Below are 22958 nucleotides of genomic sequence, written 5' to 3' on the forward strand. Positions count from 1 at the left end.
GTGAAGACAGAAGTACTAGGTCAGATTCAGGATATATTTGGAGGTAGAACTGACAAGACACCAATCATTGAATGTGGAAGGAAAGGAAAGAGAAGAGTCAGGATAGCTACTGTATTTGGAACTTGAGCAACTGGGTAGATAGTAGTGCCATCTATTGAAATCTTGAAGTCAGGGAGAAGAACCAACATATAGGAGAATCAAGAATTCTGTAAGATCTGGAGTTCCCACTGTGGTGCAGTGGAAATGAATCCAACTAGGAACCATGAGGTTGTGGGTTTGATCCCTGGCCTTGCTCAGTGGTTTAAGGATCCGGCATTGCTGTGGCTGTGGTGTAGGCCAGCAACTACAGCTCTGATTAGACCCCTAGCCTGGGAAACTCCATATGCCACTAGGGCGGCCCTAAAAGGACAAAAGACAAAAAAAAAAAAAAAAAAAGAAAGAATTTTGTAGGATCTTACGGAGTAGCACAGGGAACTATATCCAATCTCCTGGGATAGACCCTGATAGAAAATAATGTTAAAAAAAAGAATGATTGAGTCACTTTGCTGTACAGCAGAATTGGTAACAACATTGTAAATCAACTATACTTTAATTCAAAAAATTTTTTTGCTGTGTAGCACCGGGAACTATATCTGGTCACTTATGATGGAGCATGATAATGTGAGAAAAAAGAATGTACATATGTATGTGTGACTGGGTCACCTTGCTCTAACAGTAGAAAACTGACAGAACACTGGAAACCAGCTATACTGGAAAAAAAGTAAAAATCATTAAAAAAGTAAAAAAAAATTTTGTAGGACTTGGTAGATTTGAGAATGGCTATCAGATTTCACATGGACGAGCCTCAAGGGAGGCTCAGGGAGAGGTCAGGATGGGAGAGAGATGGGGTTAGGAGAGCATCCGCATGTAGGTGCTGCTTGCAGCCATGGGACTAGGTCAGACCACCTGGAGGAAGACTCACCCATAGAGCAGAGAAGGGGACCCAGAACCAGGCTCTGAAACACTTTAGCATTTAGATGGTGGCCATGAGAGGAGCAAAGAGGGCTTTAAGAAAGGCCAAAAAAAAAAAAAAAAAAAAAAGAGGAAAAGCAAGAGCACAGTGTCACAAAGCCAGAACAGGAAAGTGCCTCGTAAAGGAAGTGATGGCTGTGTCATTGCTGCCGAGAGCTGTGGGCTGCTGTTAGGAATGAAAGGGGCAGTGTGGTGGTTAGTTCTTACGACAGCAGGCATTGTAGCAACCCAGGCCTGATCTCGTTCCCCATATTCCCATGGACCAGACAGGGGAATTTTACCCTTCCTTTATCTGGAGACCACCCAGCTGCTTTGTAAGTCTTGTTTCTCTTGAATTTTACTACGCCTGACAGCAAGTTCTAATGCCCTCCTTGCTTTCCGCAGATCTTGGTGACTACGAGAAACGGGAACATGAGGTCACCCCCTCAGGTTGTGCCAGTTTGGCCTGGCCCAGGCCCACATACCAGGGGTTATTACATACAGGGCTTATTCCTGGTCATTACTCAGGCAGCACTTTGAGACCTTTGGCCACTTGAGGGGGCCAGAGAGCCAGGAATGGACTGGGGCCCAGTGCCAGGGTCCTGAGCCAGGGCAGAGGGTGGCGAGAGTCCAGCTGGATAACCCATGGCCAAATGTTTTATGAACTGCAGCTGCCATACCAATACATGGCCTCATGATTCAAAAGAAGAAAGAAAGGAACGAAAACAAGCTCCAGACATTACGGAAACCCTTTGAAGAACGGAGAGCCGTCATTCTTTAGACTCCTGGTGCTCGGAATACCTTCTGATTTGCCCAGGAATCATGCTTTCATATGTTCTGTCCTATTCTCAGACCACGATGTCTCCATTTTAGGCCTAGGAAGAGCAGGATCCAAGTTGTAGGTGGTGATAGCTATTAAAGGAAACAAAAGCTGCGTGAATCCCAGGGCCTTTGGGAAGGAAGAGCAGGTGCTAATTTAGGACTGGAGAAGCAGCTGGCTGCAGCAAGGGGTCCCTGCAGGGGGTTGAGGCCCCAGGGAGCACTGTGTCAAGGTACAGGCTCTAAGAGGGAATCCTTTGCCCCACAGACCCAGTTATCAGGTGGTCAGGGAAGGGCCTTAGTCTCTCTCTCTTTCCTTCCTTAGATTCTCTGATGGGGAGAATTTTTGTTCTGTATACATAGTACCATAATCTGGGTACTCAGAAGCTGTAGACTTTATTTTACTGCAGAAATAAAATTCTGTGTTACTTGGTATTTCTTTGCCCTGCCTTTTTGTTGACCTGTTTTCTGTAATAATCATCTCTGGTTTGTGTTAGAGAAGCGTACTAAGTTTTCATCACTTTGCCTCAGGTTCCTAGTTGTCATTCTAAACCACAGCTTACTGTTTCTAGATTTTCTTTTTCTCCAAAAAGAAAAAAGCTTTGGTTATATCGTCCTTTTCAACTGAAATTTTTATTAATACACTGAATGTAATATCCTGGCTCTCAGCAATCTCTGCTGGTGGTGAGGAAGTGCCAGGCAGGTTTTCTGCAAACACAAAACTCTGTCCAGGAGACTTGGAACCTTTTGCTGCCCTTGATGAAAGCCGAAGCCAGCTTCCTAGCCCTGGAAAAACCCAGAAGTATCTACTTTTACAGTGTAGAATTCCAGCCACAACGTCACTGTGTGTCCAGCCACAACATCATTGTTGTCATTGACAGAAAGCGTCTTGGGAAGCCTAATGGCTGAGAGCAGACTGTCACAATTAGGAATTTGGACTCTGATGAATACCACCAGTGCAATGCTTCCTCTAGAAGCAGACATTGCTGCCTAAGGAAGCAGAGCCTTAGTGGAAGTGTATAAATCAAGAAAGAATAAGGCGATGCAGGCATTGTGATATTAAGGACTGGGCGGGGCAGTCAGGGCTGGTAGCCCACACAGGTGCTGCAGAGAAGCTGGCAGCGCAGGGCATCGGGATCAGCAGGCTTCCTTCCTCTTCCGGCTGGCAGAGGTGCAGCAGAGGAGCAGGGCCTGGGAGTCAGGCACCCGGGCTTCCCAGGCCCCAGCCCAGCCTTCCTCTTCTAGGCTAAGTCAGGGGCACCTCCCCTGGCTTTTTCCAGGCAGTGGTGCAACTTCACATGTTGACTACAGAATAAAATGAAGCCAGTTAAATGCATCAAGTGATTTTTTTTTTAAGTGAGGATAAAAAATTTTATTTGAACCTAAATGTTGTTTCTGTTGTCTTTAGGTATGCTATGTTGACTATGGTTTTAGTGAGACTGTGGAAAAGAGCAAAGCATACAAATTAAACCCGAAGTTCTGTTCACTCTCATTCCAGGCTACCAAGTGTAAGCTGGCAGGTAAAAGGAACTTGTTTTAAAGTGCTCTCCATTTTGATGCATGTTACCATTGTACTTTGGAGTGGTTAAAATGTGCTAAGTATCTCAAAGTTTCAAAACGTGCTATTTCTTGAAAGGTATAAATAAATTCATGGGGTGTTTGTTTGTTTGTTGTCTTTTTAGGGCCATGCCCATGGCATATGGAGGTTCCCAGACTAGGGGTCTAATCGGAGCTGCAGCCGCCGGCCTACACCACAGCCACAGCAACACTAGATCTGAGCCGCATCTGCAACCTACACCATATGTCACAGCAATGCTGCATCTTTAACCCACTGAGCGAGGCCAGGGATCAAACCTGCATCCTCATGGATGCTAGTCAGATTCGTTTCCTCTGAGCCACGACAAGAACTCCCATAAATTAACATTTCATGTTCTCACTGTAAGATGTGATCATTATAAAAATGTTATAATGGTTTTATTATTTTTGTTACATTATGTGTAACATTTATAGCATATTTAATTTTATGGTAAAAATGTCTTTTGGATAGTTTAGAGGGTTTTGTTGTTGTTGCCCTAGTAACAGCCTCTAGAGGCCCTGCATCATGGGTTTGGATCCGTTCAAATCATCTTCAACCTGTTGTGAAGTGGCTCCCAGCTTCTTTCCCAGTGAGATGGACTCTCGGGGTGCTGCTTATTACCGAGGAACACCCCATGTGCACCCAAGTGCGAGTCCGGCTGTGGGTCCTGTGCGGTCTCTGACACTGTCATGTATCAACATTCTTTTCTAGGAAGTGTAGAGAAATGCATGTGTGTGAGCGACTTGAAGGGTTAATCTGAAAGTGTGGAGGGACACATAGTGGCCACGTTAATGATGAGGAAAGATACTGCACTGTGTGAGCATCACGCCAGGAGAGCCTGAGCTGAATTCAGAAAAAGATCAAAATTGTTTTCATGAAAATTGTGTCTGTGAAGAAATACCTCCTTCCCAGCAGGGTTAAGTCTTCATGTCAGAAGAGCCAACTTTGGCTCTGGCTGTGAGATAAACCTCAAGTCATTTTATTTATTCATTTGTCTTTTTTCTTTTTTGGGGGGGGGGGGAGCATGTCCATGACATGTAGAAGGTCCCGAGCCAGGGATCGAACCTGTACCACAGAAGCAACCTGAGCTGCTGCAGTGACAGTGCTAGATCCTTAACCCGCTGTACCACAAAGGAACTCCCAAATCACAAGTAATTTTAAAATTCAATTACCAAAAAAAAAAAAAAGAGCTCCCTGGTGGCTTAGAGTAATCATATATATGGTATATGAAATTACAATTTTCCAAGCATTTAAAGAATAATTAGACTATGATTAAGTTCACCTAATACCCACATTGTGTTAAACAGTATTTAATCTTTCTTCAGTAAACCAGAAAGTTCTTTGGTATCCTCAGGGCCATCATGGTGTACTTAAAAAGAAAGAAAGAAGGTGGAGGTTGTTTAAATTTTCAATAAACACATGTTCTTGAAAGAAATAATTGTGTATATTTAATTAGAGAATGAAAAAAACAAAGGTATAGTCTTAGGAATAACTCAAATACATGACTAGCAGACATGATTGATTACTTATTAGTCTTTTTAAGTATTTGTTTTTATTTATTTATTCATGTATTTATTTTTTATCTTCTTAGAGCTGCATCCACAGCATATGGAGGTTCCCAGGCTAAGGGTCTAATCAGAGCTGTAGCCTCCAGCCTATGCCACAGCCACAGCAACACCAGATCCTTAACCCACTGAGCGAGGCCTGGGATCGAACCTACGTCCTCATGGATGCTGGTCAGATTTGTTTCCTCTGAGCTACGATGGGAACTCGTGTATTTGTACTTAAAGTGAAGGCTGTTTCTCCTAAGGTAGAAATTCAGATTGTCAGTTTTTCTTCTTGTTTTCATCATTCATGTAATCATTCAAAAGGGCATTCACATTATGAAAAAATATTTTTACACCTTAGGGTGGATAATATAAAGAAGATTATAAAACAGAGGTTCCCTATAATATATAAGAATGTTGTTGAGACTTCCTAATTGTACTAAGTAGCCAAAACAAGCACAATCAATCTGTGCATCTTAAACTAATTCTTCTAATTAAGTGGAAATTTGAATATTCACTATTTTTCAGGGTTGGAAGTTCTAAGTGATGATCCTGATTTAGTGAAGGTGGTCGAATCTCTAACTTGTGGAAAGATCTTTGCAGTGGAAATACTTGAAAAAGCTGATATTCCACTCGTTGTTCTGTATGATACCTCAGGAGAAGATGACATCAACATCAATGCCACCTGCTTAAAGGCTATATGTGACAAATCACTGGAAGTTCACCTTCAGGTACCACTGCTACCACTGTTGTCGGTTCACACATGTCATAGGAAAGAAATTCAGCAGGAAAAAATGCTGTCCATCTTAGGGTCATACTAGATAGAGACAGATTACATATGTATTGAGATTAAAAGGAAGGGGGGAGCTAAAAGGTAGGGAAATGCCGAAACATAAATGGTAATTATTATGAATTGGGTTTTTGTTTCATTTTCCAGTTTCTACAATGAACATACTACGTTTATATGAAATTACTTTGCAAAGATAATATGGGAGGATAGTTCAAAAGAAGGGAAGATTAGTTCGGTCAGGATGTTCATTAAATTGCCAACTTTAGCAACATCTGGAGGTTCCCAGGCTAGGGGTTGAATTGGAGCTGTAGCTGTCGGCCTCAGCCACAGCCACAGCAACATCAGATCCAAGCAGCACCTGCGGCCTACACCACAGCTCACGGCAATGCCAGATCCTTAACCCACTGAGCGAGGCCAGGGATCGAACCTGCAACCTCATGGTTCCTAGTTGCATTTGTTTCCACTGTGCCACGATAGGCACGCCAACTTTCACATTTTTAAATTGTGAAGAACATAGATGTCTGCAAGGAAGGACGCCTTTGAATTATAGAGCGGCCACTCTAAAGAGTAGGATGACATGTTAAGGATGGTCATTTTAAAGCCTTCATAGCAACATTGGGGAAGATTTGTTTTGTTAATCAGAACAAAATGAATTGCTTTTGTATTATGATTTGTCTGCACATGGCTAAAATTAAACCTCGACTGTGATTGTAATTTTTAAAAGTTATTAAAATCCATGTGGCCTGTGGACACAGGGCAGAGAGTAAACCGATAATGGGATTGACTTTGTGAAAGTTCTTTTTAATTTTCATTTCTGTTAATGCTGCAGAGATACGTAATAATTCTTTTTTCTGAATTAATGGGGAAGAGATAATGAGCCAGAGGTAAAGATATTCTTAGCCTTTCAGACAGTAGAAAGTGGTAATAATATAAGGTATGCCAAATGTCTGCTCTGTGCCTGACACAAACAGTACCAGATACTTCATTTGGAAAGAGGTATCCAAGCTCGTTTTTCATATTTATGTCATACATGTTACTCTCTCTTTCCTCCACCTTGCTTACAAGATTGTAAAATGCAGAGACTTTGAATGAGCTTAGGTAGGAGGGAGCTGCCCTCTGTTCTCAGGCATCCCTGTGTGTCCTTTGTTCCAGGTGGATGCCATGTACACAAATGTCCGAGTGACCAACATCTGCTCGGACGGCACACTCTACTGTCAGGTGCCTTGTAAGGGTCTCAGCAAGCTCAACGACCTTCTGCATAAGATAGAGGACTACTTCCATTGCAAGGTACGGCCCAGGGCGTCTGCCTCTGAAATGAGTTGTAACGTTGCACACAAGAGGGGTCACTACATTGTATGCTTGTGTAACCTTTGAATACTTAAAGGTAACTAAAACCTAAAATACTTTAAGGTAGCAAATCGAAAATCTAAAATACAGCAAATCCAGACTTCAGAGTTTAAAAACCAACAAACCAAAACCCCCCTACTGGTTTCTGCGTGGTAAAAGGAGGATAACAGTAGTGAGTACCCACAGGGATGTCAGGAGGACTAGTGACAAGGCTGCTTAGCTCAGGGCCTGGCGCAGGTCAGTGCTCAGCACCCGTAGGTTGGTTGTTGACAAGGTGCAGCGGCTGATCCTGTGGTGCGTCTGCTGTGACTCGGCCTGCTCGAACCCGCTGGCTCCTCTGCCTGAGAATAAAACTTGTGAGCATCCCTCACTCCCCAAGCTCTTTGGTCCCTGAGAGAACGTGCACCTTGGCAAATGTGGTTCTGCAGTTTACATTTATTCCTAATCTTTTTTTGACCCTTTAATCCTGTATTCTCTTCTGAATCAGGATCTGTAGAGGTTTTGTCCTAAGGTCATAAAAGGATTTCCTTATTTCCCTTAGGACATGCTAGTCAACTATCCAGAACATGCTGTGGTTTCCAAGTGACTAAACTCTGGTGCCACTTCCACCCTGACCCCCTCACCCTGGAAGTGCCTCCTGGCACTTGTACACAGTCCATTGTTTTAGTTCTTTGGATGTTTGTTTTCTTTGCCAGAGTGTGGGCTTCTTGAGGGCAGAGACTGAGCCTTTCCAGGTTCTGGTAAGTACCTAATTCATTTAGGTACTGTAGTACTTCATCTGGTATCTTACATAGAGTAGATATTCCAAAATATTTGCTGAACTGGATTACACTTGTATTCAGACTACAGCCTGGAATAATCTATAGCTGTACCTCTTTCTCTGTTACGATGTCTTTGATGTATCTCAAGGCCATTCCTTAAGCTTGATTTGCTAATTTATCTTGGAGAAATCTGAGACCCCCAGGGAGGCCGACTCTAGTTACCGGTCTACATGCACGTGCTTTTCTGCATGGTGAAAGGCACTCGAGATGGTTCCTAGTACCCTGGGAACCCAGTGGAGAGAATCATTGCCTTTGGGGAAAGTCGAAACATTTACCCTGAAGGAAGGGGGCGATGGCAGGTCCCCGGCTCCAAGCTCCAGCGGAAGGGGAGGATGGAGACACTTCCCTGGCACTCATCTCCAGATTGGTGTTGATAACCACTGTTTTGTTTTGGAATTAAAATCTTATCTTTGAATCTGAACGTGAAAAGACGAATAGAGGAGGCAACAGCTGACGCAGCAGCCTCGTCATTTCTTCCAGGCTGTCCTTTTTACCAGATTCATCCTCCCTCTTGGTGTTTAACTGACGGCGCCAGATCCTGGGTGAATCATACTGACCTCCACGCTAACATCTGTAGACATTTTAATGGGGCCGATTTATACGCCATGTGCCGGGAAGGAGAGTAGATGACGGCCACCAGCAAACGAGACACAAGGCAGAAGCCCCCCTGAACCCCGCTCGCATTAGGAGGCTGCTGCTGTGTGTCCACACCGCCTCCTCCCGCCCCACAGGAAGTCTGGTCCTGCTCGGGTGCAGCAGCCGGTGTTTTTCTCCTGTGGAGCAACGTGCTCTTTGCTGAGAGTAATGAAGGTGCCCTGCATTTCTGTTTTGCAGCACATGACCTCCGAGTACTTCGTTTCATTACCCTTCTGTGGGAAAATCTGCCTCTTCCATTGCAAAGGAAAATGGTTACGAGTAGAGGTAAAATCAGCCCCTTGACTTTTTTTTTTTTTTTTTAAACGTATGATGAAATATTTCTGACTTACAAACAAGGTTTTTAAAAAATGGAGTAAGCATCCATGTACTCATCAGCAATTTAAGAACGAAAACATGACCGGGAGTTCCTCTTGTGGCTCAGCAGGTTACAAACCCAGCTGGTCTCCATGAGGATGTGGGTTCTGTCCGTGGCCTCACTCAGCAGGTAAGGATCCGGCGTTGCCACAAGCTGCAGTGGTAGGTCACAGATGCAAGTAGGATCCCAAGTTGCTGGGGCTGTGGTGTAGGCTCACAGCTGCTGCTCCGATTCAACCCATAGCCTGGCAACTTCCATATGCTGCAGGTGTGGCCCTAAAAAGACAAAAAAAAAAAAAAAAAAAGACCAATATGGTTGAAGCTCCCTGTCTGCAGCCCCATCCTTTCACTCCCACCCCTGGGGGAGATACCAGCAGAATCTGGTGTTTCTCATTTCTATTCTTTGCTTCATACTTTTACTGTGTGTATGTCTATAGGTATACATTTTTACGATCTGTGTATTTTAATATAGAGATAATGAAAATGTAGAAATGAATATATATATTTTAGTAAAAAGGTGAGTAAAGTATAAATAAATGTTTTAAAAATTTGCCTCGATCGTAAAATGTATTGATTCTTCTGAAACGTACTTTTGCATTCATTATGTTTGTGATGTAATGTTGTCCCTGCTGCATGAAGGAACAGTGGGTGACTATGCCAGCATTATCACTCCCTCCTCCTGACAATGGATATTTAGATTATGTTGAATTTTTGGTTATAAACAGCGCTGCCGTGAACCTTCCTGTGCATATCTCCCAGGATGCGTGTGTAGGAATGGAATTTCTGGGTATAGAGTGTGCGTATCTCTGGCTTCGCAAGATGTTGCCTAATTACTCTCTGAAGTCACCCCTCCTAGAGGGTGTAGCCAGTTGCAAGTGCCGACTTCCTGGGGGGAGTCTCCTGTCCTCCCTCCCCCTGCCCAGGATGGCTGGGCTTTCAGCCTTCACATACTCCTCTACTTCCAGTGCCAAATATTTGTTTTATTTTCTTGCAAGCTCAATGACGAATGTGAAGGGAAGTGTGTTATATTTTATCATATATTTCTCTATGGTTTTCAAAGGTGGGTTTTGGATTTTTGTGGTTGCTGTTCTTTCTTCTTCCTCCTCTTCTTCCTCCCTTCTTTCCCTCCTCCCTCCCGCTCTCCCTTTCCCTTCCTCCCTCTCTCTTTCTCCCTCCCTCCCCTACCCTCCTCTCCTCTCCCCTTCCCTCCCCTCTCCTCTCCTTTCTTATCTAGTTTGCCCAGTTACTAAAACTGCGCATCTGAGCTTGATCTTTTCCCCTGTCTTTCTTTAGTTCTTAACCTAGGCGGAAAGACCTCTACTTAAGGGGGTGCCTGGACCCATCCCCCAGGATTGTATGCAAATTGTATGTGTGTGTGTTATGTATTTTGGAGAGAAAGTATTCATAATTCATAATCAAGTGGCATGTGGAAGTTCCCAAGCCAGGGACTGAACCTGCGCCACAGCAGCAACCTGAGCAGCTGCAGTGACCACACCTGATCTTTAACCCGCTGTGCCACAGGGGAACTCCCTCCAGCTGTTAACATCTTGTGTAATCATTATCAAAATCAGGAAATTAACATTGGTACAATATTATTAACTAGTCTGCAGAATACTGACATTTCCCAGGTTGTCCTCCAAATATCCCTTTTCTGGTCCAGGATCCTAAGCCGTATTTAGTTGTCATGTCTCTTCTAGCCTGGCACTTGCTCAGTCTTCGTAGTGTGCAGTTTTTGAGGAGTAGCAGTGTTCTGTTGAGTCTCTTTCCACTTGGCTTTCTTGATATGTAGAATCACATTATGCCTTTTTGGCAAAAATACCTTCCCAGTGTGTGTTCAAATACTTTAGATTAATACCTAGTATTATTTTTTATTATTATCAAATTGTGTATTATCTACTTTTGAGGTAGCAAAAATGTTCATTCTCTTAGTAATGCATAGAAAGTTAAGGAAGGAAAGATGATTAATGAAGGGCAGATCCTGTGTGTAAATGATGTATTTATTCTTGACATGATGATTTGTCTAAAATGTATTTAATGCCTGTACATTCTGAACATATTCCATAGGTCCGGCCAACTTTATTCGGTGCAGTGGCCCTTACTCTTCCCGTTTCCCAGTAGAAATGGTCTGCGTTCACTCTGCATCCTTTTCCAGTCACTGCTCGGTCACTGCCACTTGACTTCCGCCCACACGCCACAAAGACCCTGTCTTTGTAGACAGCATCTAAGGCACCACCACTCTCTTGTATTAATTATTTTTATTATTATTGGTTTTGTCTTTTTAGGGCTGCACCCATGGCACATGGAGGTTCCCAGGCTAGGGATCGAATCGGAGCTACAGCTGCCGGCCTAGACCACAGCCACAGCAACACCAGATATGAGCTGCATCTGCGACCTACACCTCAGCTCAGGGCAGGCCGGATCCTTAACCCACCGATCAAGGCCAGGGATCGAACCTGCGTCCTCATGGATGCCAGTCAGTTTCGTTTCTGCTGAGCCACAATGGGAACTCCAGTCACCACCACTCTTAAGGTAGCAGTTAGTATAGTTGGAGGCCTGAAATCTCAGCTCAGATAACCATCCCAGTGGGGCTCTGTTTGGCCAATGTAAATAGTTAATGGCAGCAAATATCACAGTGGCTTATCAGGGAAAGTTGTAGGCATTTAAATGCGCATCCAGCATCTTATATTGTGATGTTGCTGTTTGACCACAGGTAGGTAATTCTTGCTTTGATTCAGTATATAATTTTCCCATTTTTGAATTACAACTTTCCAAGGTTCAGTTTTTCAGTTAAGACAAATGATACAAAGTATCATTGGGCTTTCTAAGCTTATAGAACAGCAAAATATATTATGTTTTTAAAATATGTAGTATTTACCTACAACGAGTAAAATTCTGTCTCTGAATTATGCTATTTCTCATTACTAAGATAACAGTTTTTTTCTGCCATTTTAATATTCTAGAGAACAGACTAATAATCAGCAGTATGTAATGATGTATCAAGTTGTTTTATAATCATCAGTAGTATCCTAAAATTGAGAACAAAGTGATTATTATTGTATTTATGAATTAACAGCAAGATGTTGAAATCAATCTCCTATAACAGAATACCTATTTGGTAAATGAGTACATTTCAAAGTAAGAGAAAATTTAATCAGCACTGATAGTCTTTACTGATTTTTATATGCAGTTTAGAGCTGTACAAAATGTAATTGCACAGAAGCATTTAGCCTTTTGGATCTGCTAATAAATTAGCCAACACTTGTCTCATTGTAGATCACGAATGTTCACAGCAGCCGGGCTCTTGATGTTCAGTTTTTGGACTCTGGCACTGTGACGTCTGTAAAAGTGTCCGAGCTCAGAGAGATTCCCCCTCGGTTTCTCCACGAAATGATTGCAATACCACCTCAGGTACCGTATTACAAGCCTAGGGGGTTGGCCAGAAGAGATTCGGATATGTTGATAATCACATTGTAAGATGCCCTCTCAGGTTTTTTGGGGTTTTGGTTTGTTTTTTGTTTTGTCTTTTTAGGGCCACACATGTGACATATGGAGGTTCCCAGGCTAGGGATCGAAGTGAAGCTGCAGCTACCAGCCTACCCCAGAGCCACAGCAATGCCAGATCCGAGCTGCGTCTGTGACCTACACCACAACTTACGGCAATGCTGGATCCTTAACCCGCTGAGCGATGCCAGGGATCAAACCCACAAGCTCATGGTTCCTAGTCGGATTCGTTAGCCACTGAGCCACGACGGGAATTCCCATGCCCTCTCAGTTTTTGATAAGGGATTGAGGTTGTAACAAAATTGGAACTGATCCAGATGTCGAGTGGCTCACTAGTTTTCAGACACAAGATTTTGCGTAGACAAGAAGACTAGCCAGACTTACAGAATATCGTTTGATAAATGTTTGCGTGTAAGAATGTTGAGTCATTAGGCCATGTTGTCCAGTTAGAGGTTCCATTTTAATAATTAGATGCCAATGCTGACTTCTACACAGTTTCAGGGTATTGTATATAAATATTTACTTCCATAGTTCTTAGTTTTATTAGGTAACTGTACTCTTCAGACATATGCTTATATTTAATTATTTTCTTTTTTAAATTTTATTTTATATTGGAGTATAGTTGATTTACAATGTTGTGTTAGTTTCAGATATACAGCAAAGTGATTCAGTTACACATACACATATATCCTTTTTTTCAGATTCTTTTCCCACTTAGGTTTTTATAGAGTATTGAATAGAGTTCCCTGTGCTATACAGTAGGTCCTTTGGATATATATTTAATCATTCTCTTATATGACCTTTTCCCCATAGATTTTAGTGACAAGATTAACTTCTGTCTATCCTTCCTCTATTGATAAAAATTCAGATGATAAAGGTTTGAATTATTTTGAATTAATTAAAATTAAGAACTATTTCCTACTTTAGGAGAAGTTGAGGGTTTTGTACAGAAATCTGTCATGCTTTGAAAATAAAACTGTTCAACATTGTGTAATTTCAAAAGGCCCCTTGACCTGTATTTACCAGAAGATATCTTACTGCGTCAAAACTCAGTGACTAAAAAGTACTTGGCCGTAATTAACATGGCTTATATAATTTCTCTCACTGCAGTCACTGTTGCCTTTCCTAAAATGACTATTACAGAGAAGCTGTTTAACTTGAGTTCAAGCCAGTTTTCAGAATCACATTTACTCTTATTGTTGCTCAGCCATGATGCTGAAAATTGTTAGACCTTTAACTACTTTCACTTGATAACACCTCTGGCCTCTGTACCCTTGTTAGACCCTCCATCCGGGGCCAGCCTTACCTAGAAAAAGTTCCCTGGGCTGGAGGGGAAGGGGGATCCATCCCACTGCTTCTGACTCTCTGAAAGTCACACAGGTGTGTGCCTTCTTGGTAAAAGCCACTATAATTTTTTGTTAATCTTATCTAGATTTGTTATTTGATAGGTGGGCAGTTGGGGGAACCTTTAAAGCCAGCTAGGCCCAGCCTCTGGCTAACAACGTCTCCCCAAAAAGTTCAGAGTAGCAAACAGATGATCTGTTGCCCAAGGCTGACCCATGAATATTGGGTGTGGGCCCTTAGTTCTATAGGGTTTTAAAATGTGAATTTGGTTGTCTGCTTCCAGCTTTTCTTGACAACCTAGAAAATCTGACTCTTTTGAGCAGTCCCTTTTATGGGACAGCGCTCTGTGGGAACATGGGGAGTGGCATGCACCTCTGCAGGGCCCTGCTCTTCAGTGCACAGCCTGCTCCCACAGGCCACCCCCCACGCGCCCTCATTGCCCCCACCTGGCACCTGCAGAATTGAAGTCTGTTCTCTGCTCCAAGGGACCTCCTCCCCGCCAGAAAGGCGCCTCATTTAGGGGGCACAGAGGGAGACTTGGAGCCCCCCAGGGTTGAAGGCAGGGTGTGATGAGGATAGGGCTCAGAAGAAAAAAAGAATCCAGGATCCGGGAAGTTAAGTTTCATCTCCTTCACAGAATTGCCCCCGTCACTTCAAAGGCTTCCATGAGGCTGAAGGGAGTCCCTGGGGTCACCTTTTACTCCCTGATGTGGCCATTCTACAGAAGCTTGTGCAGTGATGGTGGGACATAGAAAGCATCAGGGGAAATGAGACCTTTAGATAGAGGCAGATTTCAGTTTCTCTTACCCCCCTTAATCCCATTACTGCCTCCTCCAAAAGGTGAGTGCAGCTGCCTGGCACCCAGAAGGTGCTCAGGAAGTGCAGAATGAAGCTTCCACAGAGATTTTGCAACAGGAGTCAGATTTCATCCAAATGACTCTTTGTTTTTGTTTTTTTAAGTTGGGCTTAGAAGACCTAACTGTTAAGTCCCAGTCCTGACTTCATGACTTTGTGATCTTACAGAGGTTAGAATCTCTGAGTCTGTTTCACCGTCTATGAAATGAGATCACAGCACTGGCCTGTCCCGCAGCAGCACTGGGGGCCAAGAAGGACTCGGGAGTGCCTTGTGTAACCCTGGCTCAGGATGGGAGGAAAGACAATGATGGTGATCCCAATAGAGTCAGGAACATAGCAGACCCTCCAGCCCAAAAGCCATGTTCATCCTTATTAACCACTGCTCTTGCTTCTTTCTATCTTGGCGACGTTTGACTTGTAGGAAAATAATATTGATGTTACTCATAAGTACCTATTTTAAGATGATGTGTTCACTTTTCCATCCTGTTTTCTTTTCAGGCTATAAAGTGCTGTTTAGCAGATCTTCCACAGTCTATTGGCATGTGGACACCAGATGCTGTGCTTTGGCTAAGAGATTCTGTTTTGAATTGCTCAGACTGTAGCATTAAGGTGAGCTATCTTGTTGGTCTTGGTAAGAGAGAGCTGTTGGCCAAAAGGACTCATTTGGTTTTGGTGAAAGAATTCCATCGTACATGCTTTCGCTTTTATTGTACTCAGGAGATTGGTTACATGTGTAGCTGTTAAGATATTTCATGGTTTAATTTTTGTTTAAGAATATGTCATATATCTCCAATGTTATTTTTAAACCCTTTATATAATTTTTTGATTATTAATAAGGTAACATAGTTCTTTGCTCCTTTTTTGCTTCCTGATAAGGAAGTAAGTCCCCAACAGAGAGCCATCTATCTCTTGATAACTGTTTCTAAAGACCATTTGAATAAGTCCTGTGTATCTTTCTTTTTCCCTAAAGTAAAATGGATTAGAAATCGATTGCTTATAATTTCGGTTTCTGTCTCTTTTCCTAAAACTTATTTAAACTGCTTTATTTCTGTCACTGGCGGGTTCCATTTTTTCGCACTCTTGCATCTTCATTTCAGAAACACCTCTCATATTTCCAAGAATAGAAATGAAGTATGATATTCCTCTGTTGTAACGGATGGGAATAGTGTTATTTTATATAAGCATTTACTGATGAAAGGAAATGTCCTCTAGAAACAGCTTTATGCAGATCTCCCAATTATTCTAGCCCACGCCTATGTTCTTATCTTCGTTCTCCTCTCGGGTTTATCATGCACAGTCACACACTTAATTATGTACCGTTTTATATTCTTCAGGTGCCTCATGAATATTGTTTTCTCAGCTATATTTTCAGCTCCTCGAGCCAGTGTATTTGGTAGTCGTCAAAATATTTTTTGGTGGTTTATTTTTTTTTGAAATGGTGTTTCTCTCCCATAAATATCAAAATGCATTAGGGGTCAGTACTTCATTAGCCTTCCAAAGGATGACTTTACATAGATTCCTCTGCTGGGAAAAAAAGCTTTTGTGTCAATTACTGCAGAAGGATTGCCTTGTGGTATCTCCTTGTCTGCATGCCTGTGTTCCTGCCTTACATTTCTAGCCCGCTTTGATAAAAGATAGATATGGCTAGAAGTGTTTTGTTATTCCTAAGATAAAGCAGAGGAGCTGATGAGAGAATGAACAGTCCCCCCGGCCCTTTGGGACGCACAGCAGCGTGTGGTGCTCCCATACAGACACTCACTGCTCTGACAGGAGGATGTGGCCAGGTAGTCAAAAGGTGCACAACAGGGACTATGGTTCTGGCCTATTGTGTGGAGCCATTTTCTTTTTCTCCCAGGGTCTTTCTCCTCTCGTAACTGGGGCAAGGGCGAGGGGGGAGAGCAGATATTAAGACCAAACACAGCATTTGGACCAGCGGGCCTGAAGGGTATGGTCAGAGTCGAAGCTTTTTCCTTCCCTGCCTCGTCCATGGGCACATCAGCATTAAACAGCACATTTATGAGACGCTGTGCTGTTGTGACTATTTTTTATCTTTGAAGTTGGATGACAAGCACATGGGGACTCATCATGCCATTCTTTTTAGTGTTTTAACCTGTCATTCATTTTTTTTTTTGGTCATTAATTTGTTTTAACTGTAACTGTGATATATAGAATCACTCAGTGATAATGACCTCTAGCAAGTCATAAAGGTAGTCTCAGTTTTTAGAAGTTGGTAAATTTTTCAGTTCCATGAGCTTGCTGCCGGTTTCTAGACGACTTTACCTAAGAGCTGATTCATTGGTACAACTGTGATAGATCATTCACCTGGCCTTAAATAAAATGATTTTTAGCAAGTTGAGGTGGCTTTTTTGGAAATTACTATTTTAATATTTAAAGGTCATGTTATAACTGCCTCTCAGAATTCATCGTGAACTTGAATGTCTTCACTTGGTTTCCTTGTGTGTTTTCCAAAGGTTACAAAAGTGGAGGAAACCAGAGGGATCACACATATTTATTTATTTACCCCCAAGAACTTCCCCGATCCTCACCGCAGTATCAATCGCCAGATTACAAATGCAGACTTGTGGAAGCATCAGAAGGATGTGTTTCTGAGTGCCGTGTCCAGCGGAGCTGGCTCCCCCAACAGCAAAAAGGCGAACACCCCCATTCTGGGCAACACTGGAGAGAATTTTAGAAAGAGCCTCTCGGATGTCCTCAAAAAGTCCGTGGTAGACCACATCAGCTCTTTCTCCACGGAGGAACTGCCCCCTCCGGTGCACTTGTCCAAGCCAGGGGAACACATGGATGTGTACGTGCCCGTGGCCTGTCACCCGGGCTACTTTGTCATCCAGCCATGGCAAGAGATACACAAGCTGGAAGTTCTGATGGAAGAGATGATTCTGTATTACAGTGTGTCTGAGGAGCGCCACGTGGCAGTGGAGAAAGACCAGGTGTACGCTGCAAAAGTGGAAAATAAGTAGGTCCTTGGACAAAGCATTTTATTCTCCTCCTAAGAGAAGTGTGTAGAATCATACCAGGAATCTCTACTGGGGAACTTGGAGCTGCACAAGTGGGAATTTTAAATGTGAAACAAGACTAATGAATGGTGCAGTTTTCTAATATTTAAAATGTCGTTTATCTGAAAATCTAGTGACTTTATTCCTGTTAGAACCTAATTATACCTAAAGTGAAGGTTTAAGTGTTTTTTTCTGCTTTCCTATTAGAAGATTATTTTTTATTTGGAAAAGAATGTTTTTCATTTAATGACTTTTTAAATCTTAAAAATAAAATGTTTATTGGAGAAAATTTAGAAAATACAAAAAAGTAAGAAAGCAAAGTCAGCCAACTAATATACTTATGTGTTTCTTCTAGATTTTTTCCTATTCATATTTATATAGTTGGTATATTACTTACATATAATTTCATACCTACTTTTAAACTTAACATAATCCTGTGAACACTTTTCCATGCGATAAGGATTCTTCATAGAAATTTTCAATGGTGAAATAATCCATCATACAGAGAAATAATCATTCAGTTATGATTTCCTTTTGTAAGTTTTTCCTCCCAGATTTTTCGCTGTTGTAAATAACGTTGAACTTAAATCTTTGTTCAAATATATGATTATTCATTTATGGAATAGATTCCTAGAAGAAATCACTTATTTAAAAATTATAGCATTTGGGGGAGTTCTCTTCATGGCTCAGCAGTTAACGAACCCTACTAAGATCCATGAGGATGCAGGTTCAATCCCTGGCCGTGCTCAGCTGTGAGCTGTGGTGTAGGTCGCAGACAGAGCTTGGATCTGGTGTTGCCGTGGCTGTGGCGTAGGCCAGCAGCTGTAGCTCCTATTTGACCCCTAGCCTGGGAACTGCCATATGCCGTGGGAGCGGCCCTAAAATAGCAAAAAGAAAAAAAAAAATATATATATATATATATATATAGGATTTTTGATGTATGCAGTCGGTTGCTCCTTAAAGAACTTGTGCCGCTGTTTATAAGGTGCAGCAATGCCTGCTTCACTGCTCTTTGGCCTTTGGACAGTGAGAATCACAGTTGCTTTCATTTGTTTAGCATTCAGTCTGCTTTCTCGTGTTTGCCCCCAGTATGTGCTGGTTCCAACCCAAGGAAGCCCAAGCTCCTCACACCATGCCCTGCACTCACTCCATGGAAGCTCTTTGCCCCATGGAGTGAGTGCCCCAGCCTGTCCTGTTTGTAGCTTTTTTAGGGGAAAGGAGCAAGCTTTTTTGATGATGCAGAACACAGAACTGTATCGCTCCCTACCTGTCCACACACACACACACACACACACACATCTCAAAACTCAGTTTGAAAGGTCAACTGCTTATTTTTTCTATAAAATGCTTTTATTCATTCTTAAGATAGCAAGCATAGTCATTTATAAAACTTTGTTATTTTATGGGAGAAAAAAAAATTTTCAACTCTTAAAAGTGAAATGTGTCATAGCTCTCATTCTGAAAAACATTCGACTTATATGCCGCAAGCTTTTGCATCTTTAAAAAAATATTGTTACTATGTGATGTCATTTACAACCGTAACCAGAAATGGGTTTCAGTACAGAAACATTGTTTGTGTAAATTTGCCTCATCAGAACTCTTTGCTGTTGGAGAGTTTAATCTCAGTTAAAGCCAAGCTAATGCCAGCTGCTATCTGAAGAGCAGCTTAATGGTGATCAGTAGTGGGGGGTCCTACTTGGAGGCGAGGGCTGTGTGAGGAGAACCCACACTTTGGAGACCTTCTGTCACGTGGGACTTCAGACTCCACCGCCCACCCCCCTGGGTCCAACAGGTCTGCCTCAGGATTTGGGGACTTTAATCAATTAATTTATCCCAGATAATCAAGGGATGTCTTATATATATAGAAACAGATTATCTCCCATTTTTTTGAAACTTTATGCACTGCATCAGTGAAAAGTGTTAAGAGCTTCTTTCTGGCTTACAACCCAAGACTCTTTACTAAACCTTGCTCCCTGCTCTGGTAGGTGAAGACTTAGGAGTTTCAAGGTCACTTTTGATTACATTGGTTTCTGAATCTGTCTCAGTTTAAGAATCGCCTGGACAACCTCTTAAAAATGCAGATTCTCCTTCCTCCCCCACCAGGCCTTCTGAGTCAGAATGTCTGGCAGCAAAATCCCAGACTCTGTGTTTTAAGCAAACTCCAGGTGATTCACATGGAGCCTTGCACTGAAGTTGGTAATGTGGTCAAAACTGAAGCCTTTGTTTAAGCTATTAGTTTTGAAAGCTGAAAGCTCAGTAGACATGCAATGCATAGGTTTTCTGATTATTTTCACCTATTGCTCTGTACCTCTCACTTCGAAAAGCATGAACCATCAGCCCTGTACCATTTAAAGACAGTGATATTGGTGGAAACGAAATGTTTTTAACCTCCTTTCACACTTACACGAATTAGCAACATGCCCCAAACCAGCATTTCCAATATGGAAACTTCACATCCATCTGAAGTTCTTATTTGCTCAGCTTATCATCATTTTCATAATTCTTATAATGACAATGGCTGCCATTTACCAAGTGTCTGTTATATGCCAAATGAATGTGCAGGTAAATTAGAACTAAACAGTGTACATGAGGTAATTGAGGCTCAGAGAGGTTATGTGAAGAGCCCAGAGTGACACAGCTGCAGAATGGCCCAGGTGGGACCCCAGTTCAGGTCTCTTTGGCCCCCAAACCTCATGTACTTATTCTAATAGCTTTTTGTGTCCCCATTGACTCTGTGATTCATGGATTATTGCTTGCTGCGCTTTGAGCTCATCTGAAGGTTTCTGGAGCTCCTCTCACAACCCCCTAATTACATACAGTGTTTGGAGTCGGCCTCTTGATGGTTTTTACTGTAGTTCACCCTTTAGCAGCTCTGTGTGTGGGTCCCCTGTAGCTGTTTTCCACCAGTATGTGCTGCCTAGAGAATCAGCCCAGCCTGGCCAGCCTCAGACCAGCCGTGCTTTGTAGTGAAAGGCCTCCTGTCACCTGGACTTGTGGCTGAAAACCCCATCTCGGAAGGTGGCTGGGTCTGGTCTGCTGCCCAAGACAGAGCCTGACTCGCACTGTTCAGGTGCTGAGACCCTTTCCTTTTAGACCTTATGAACAGTCTTCCTTTCCTTAGAATAATAATAGTCTTTACTCATGTCATCAGGACTGCAGGACTTTAAAATGGTCCTTCTTACGCAAACCTTGAAGTCCAGGTTTTTCTCATTTGAATGGTGATGCCGGAGGCATAGAGAGCTAAAATATATTCGAAACTTTTTGTTCTCTTTTCCCAGCCTGCCTTCCCAGTCTGACTTCTCTTCCACTCCTCCCCACACCCCACCTGCCAGCCGCAGGGGAGCTGCCCGGCTCCACCGCCATGCCTTGCAGTCTTCTGTGCTCTTCTCATGTGTGTCCTCGGCCTGACCTGGTCCTGCTTTGGCCCCTCTTTCCAGCTTCTCCGCACGGACCTTTTCCCAAACGTGTGTGGCTGTCTCCTGTCTCCTCTTCAGAGTGAAGGGATCCACTAGCCTTGTCCTCGTGGTCCTCTGTGGCCCTTGTTTCTTCCTGCTTAGTGGTGGTTCTCCTTTATTAGCTCCTTGAGGCCTGTGAGAGGATGTCGTGCGAACAGAGCCCATCAAATGAGCCAGTGGCAAAGCAGAGAGTAGTAACCTTTGGGAAAAGCAGCAGCAGTCTCATAAAAACGTCCACAACAGTATGGTTTTATATTTCGATAAACAAATGCGTATTCATTTTTCTTTTTATCCTCTAGGGTTACCCTTAAAGCAGGTGTTGAATTTGTGTATTTCTTTTTCTTCTTTTTTAATCCATTGCTCATCTAGGTGGCACAGGGTGCTTTTAAAAGGAATCCTGACCAATGGGCTGGTGTCCGTGTATGAGCTGGACTATGGCAAGCACGAGTTAGTCAACATAAGAAAAGTGCAGCCTCTGGTGGACATGTTTCGAAAGCTGCCGTTCCAAGCAGTCACAGCTCAACTAGCAGGTGATTTCTGGGGAATGTGAAGTCATGCCATGATAGTTCCTATTGTCATTTTGTCCTGGGAACTTCTGGAGTACAGAATCAGTGGCCCATTGATCATTTTTAATGATCTCTCAAGGTCATGCCCTCACACTGTACCTGCTGTTTCTGTTTCTCCATATTTCTTCTGTCTCTGGTTTCATATATATATATATTTTTGTTTTTTTGCCTTTTCTAGGGCCGCTCCTGAAGTATATGGAGGTTCCTAGGCTAGGGGTCGAATTAGAGCTATAGCTGCCAGCCTACACCACAGCCACAGCAACGCAGGATCCGAATCGCGTCTGCGACCTACACCACAGCTCACGGCAACGCCGGATCCTTAACCCCCTGAGCAAGGCCAGGGATCGAACCTGCCACCTCATGGTTCCTAGACGGATTCGTTAACCACTGAGCCACGACAGGAACTCCATTCACGTATATTTCTAAAGCTATAATCTTAGTACAGGTTCAGTATTGCACTCTGCTTTCTTCATTTAGTGCTTTCTCCCTCTTTGGGGGTGGGTGGTTTGATGGTCCTGATAATGATTTTTAATAGCTGCACAATATTCTGTTTAATCAGTATTTTCCTCTTGTTGAACATTTAGGTTGTTTACACTTTTACTGTAGTATTAATAAAAAAAACCCCACAGCCATCTATAATAGCCAAAACAAACAAATGGAAACAAGGAAATAAATAGCCAACTGGAAGAGAACTTTGCACAGTTAATATTTCATAACTTATTGCATAAATTATAATGCATCTTCACAGTGGCCTTTCACAGTTATAAAACATTCCCGGGTTGTAGAATATGACCATTTTCATGGCCAAGTGAGTTTCCATTTACGTCGCAGCTAACAGCATGCAAATGATCCACCACATCCATACCAGCCGACTGCCTGTCATAAGATCTGAGGAGCTGACTTACCGGGTGTAGAGTAGTTCTTCTGTATGATACTGTCCAATGAGATTTGTTTTCCCTTCCAAAAGCAGTGCTCATGTCAGTGTGCCCTCTACCAGCAGGTAGCATGAGCACCTCGGTGACACTCCACCCGGAGACCTGTGGGCATTGGCAGCGGTTGTGGAGGCCAGAAGGGCTGAGGGGTGCCAACACCTCCAGGCATCTGAGCTCTGCGTGCCACTCTGCTGGGCTATGGGGAGTTGTGACCACATGGTGTCACCCTAATTCCTCACCCACCCCCTCTCCTGGCTCACCCCATACACTTAGCAGTGGCAGAACTGATTTGATCCCAGAAATGAGAGAAATTATGTATAAATTCTTCTTACTGGCAGCTTTTATTGAAGATAGCCTTAGTTTGAAGTATTTGCCAGTTTCTTTGTGTTC

At 42.8% G+C, this 22958-nt stretch overlaps 1 protein-coding gene across 8 annotated transcripts in view; it reads left to right on the forward strand.

Annotated features, from left to right (window-relative positions):
• The window catches only part of TDRD7 (tudor domain containing 7), an 82897-nt gene that overhangs the window by 58104 nt on the left and 1835 nt on the right, over positions 1 to 22958 (forward strand). For 4 of the 8 annotated variants that reach the window (XM_013993677.3, XM_084990373.1, XM_013993678.3 and 1 more), the window contains 9 exons: positions 3218 to 3329; positions 5461 to 5663; positions 6875 to 7009; positions 8725 to 8811; positions 8972 to 9031; positions 12175 to 12309; positions 15100 to 15210; positions 17073 to 17575; positions 21440 to 21600. In XM_013993677.3, the coding sequence (XP_013849131.1) occupies positions 3218 to 3329; positions 5461 to 5663; positions 6875 to 7009; positions 8725 to 8811; positions 8972 to 9031; positions 12175 to 12309; positions 15100 to 15210; positions 17073 to 17575; positions 21440 to 21600 (1507 nt within the window). The remainder of the gene's footprint in view (positions 1 to 3217; positions 3330 to 5460; positions 5664 to 6874; positions 7010 to 8724; positions 8812 to 8971; positions 9032 to 12174; positions 12310 to 15099; positions 15211 to 17072; positions 17576 to 21439; positions 21601 to 22958) is intronic. The other 4 variants (XM_001924680.6, XM_084990382.1, XM_021066290.2 and 1 more) reach the window with 1 other exon arrangement.

This window comes from Sus scrofa, chromosome 1, assembly GCF_054392235.1.
Source record: "Sus scrofa isolate SSC_HxYL_T2T_F1_AM1 chromosome 1, Sscrofa_HxYL_maternal_Yorkshire_Landrace_v2.0, whole genome shotgun sequence".
In the NCBI taxonomy this organism is placed as follows: Eukaryota; Metazoa; Chordata; class Mammalia; order Artiodactyla; family Suidae; genus Sus; species Sus scrofa.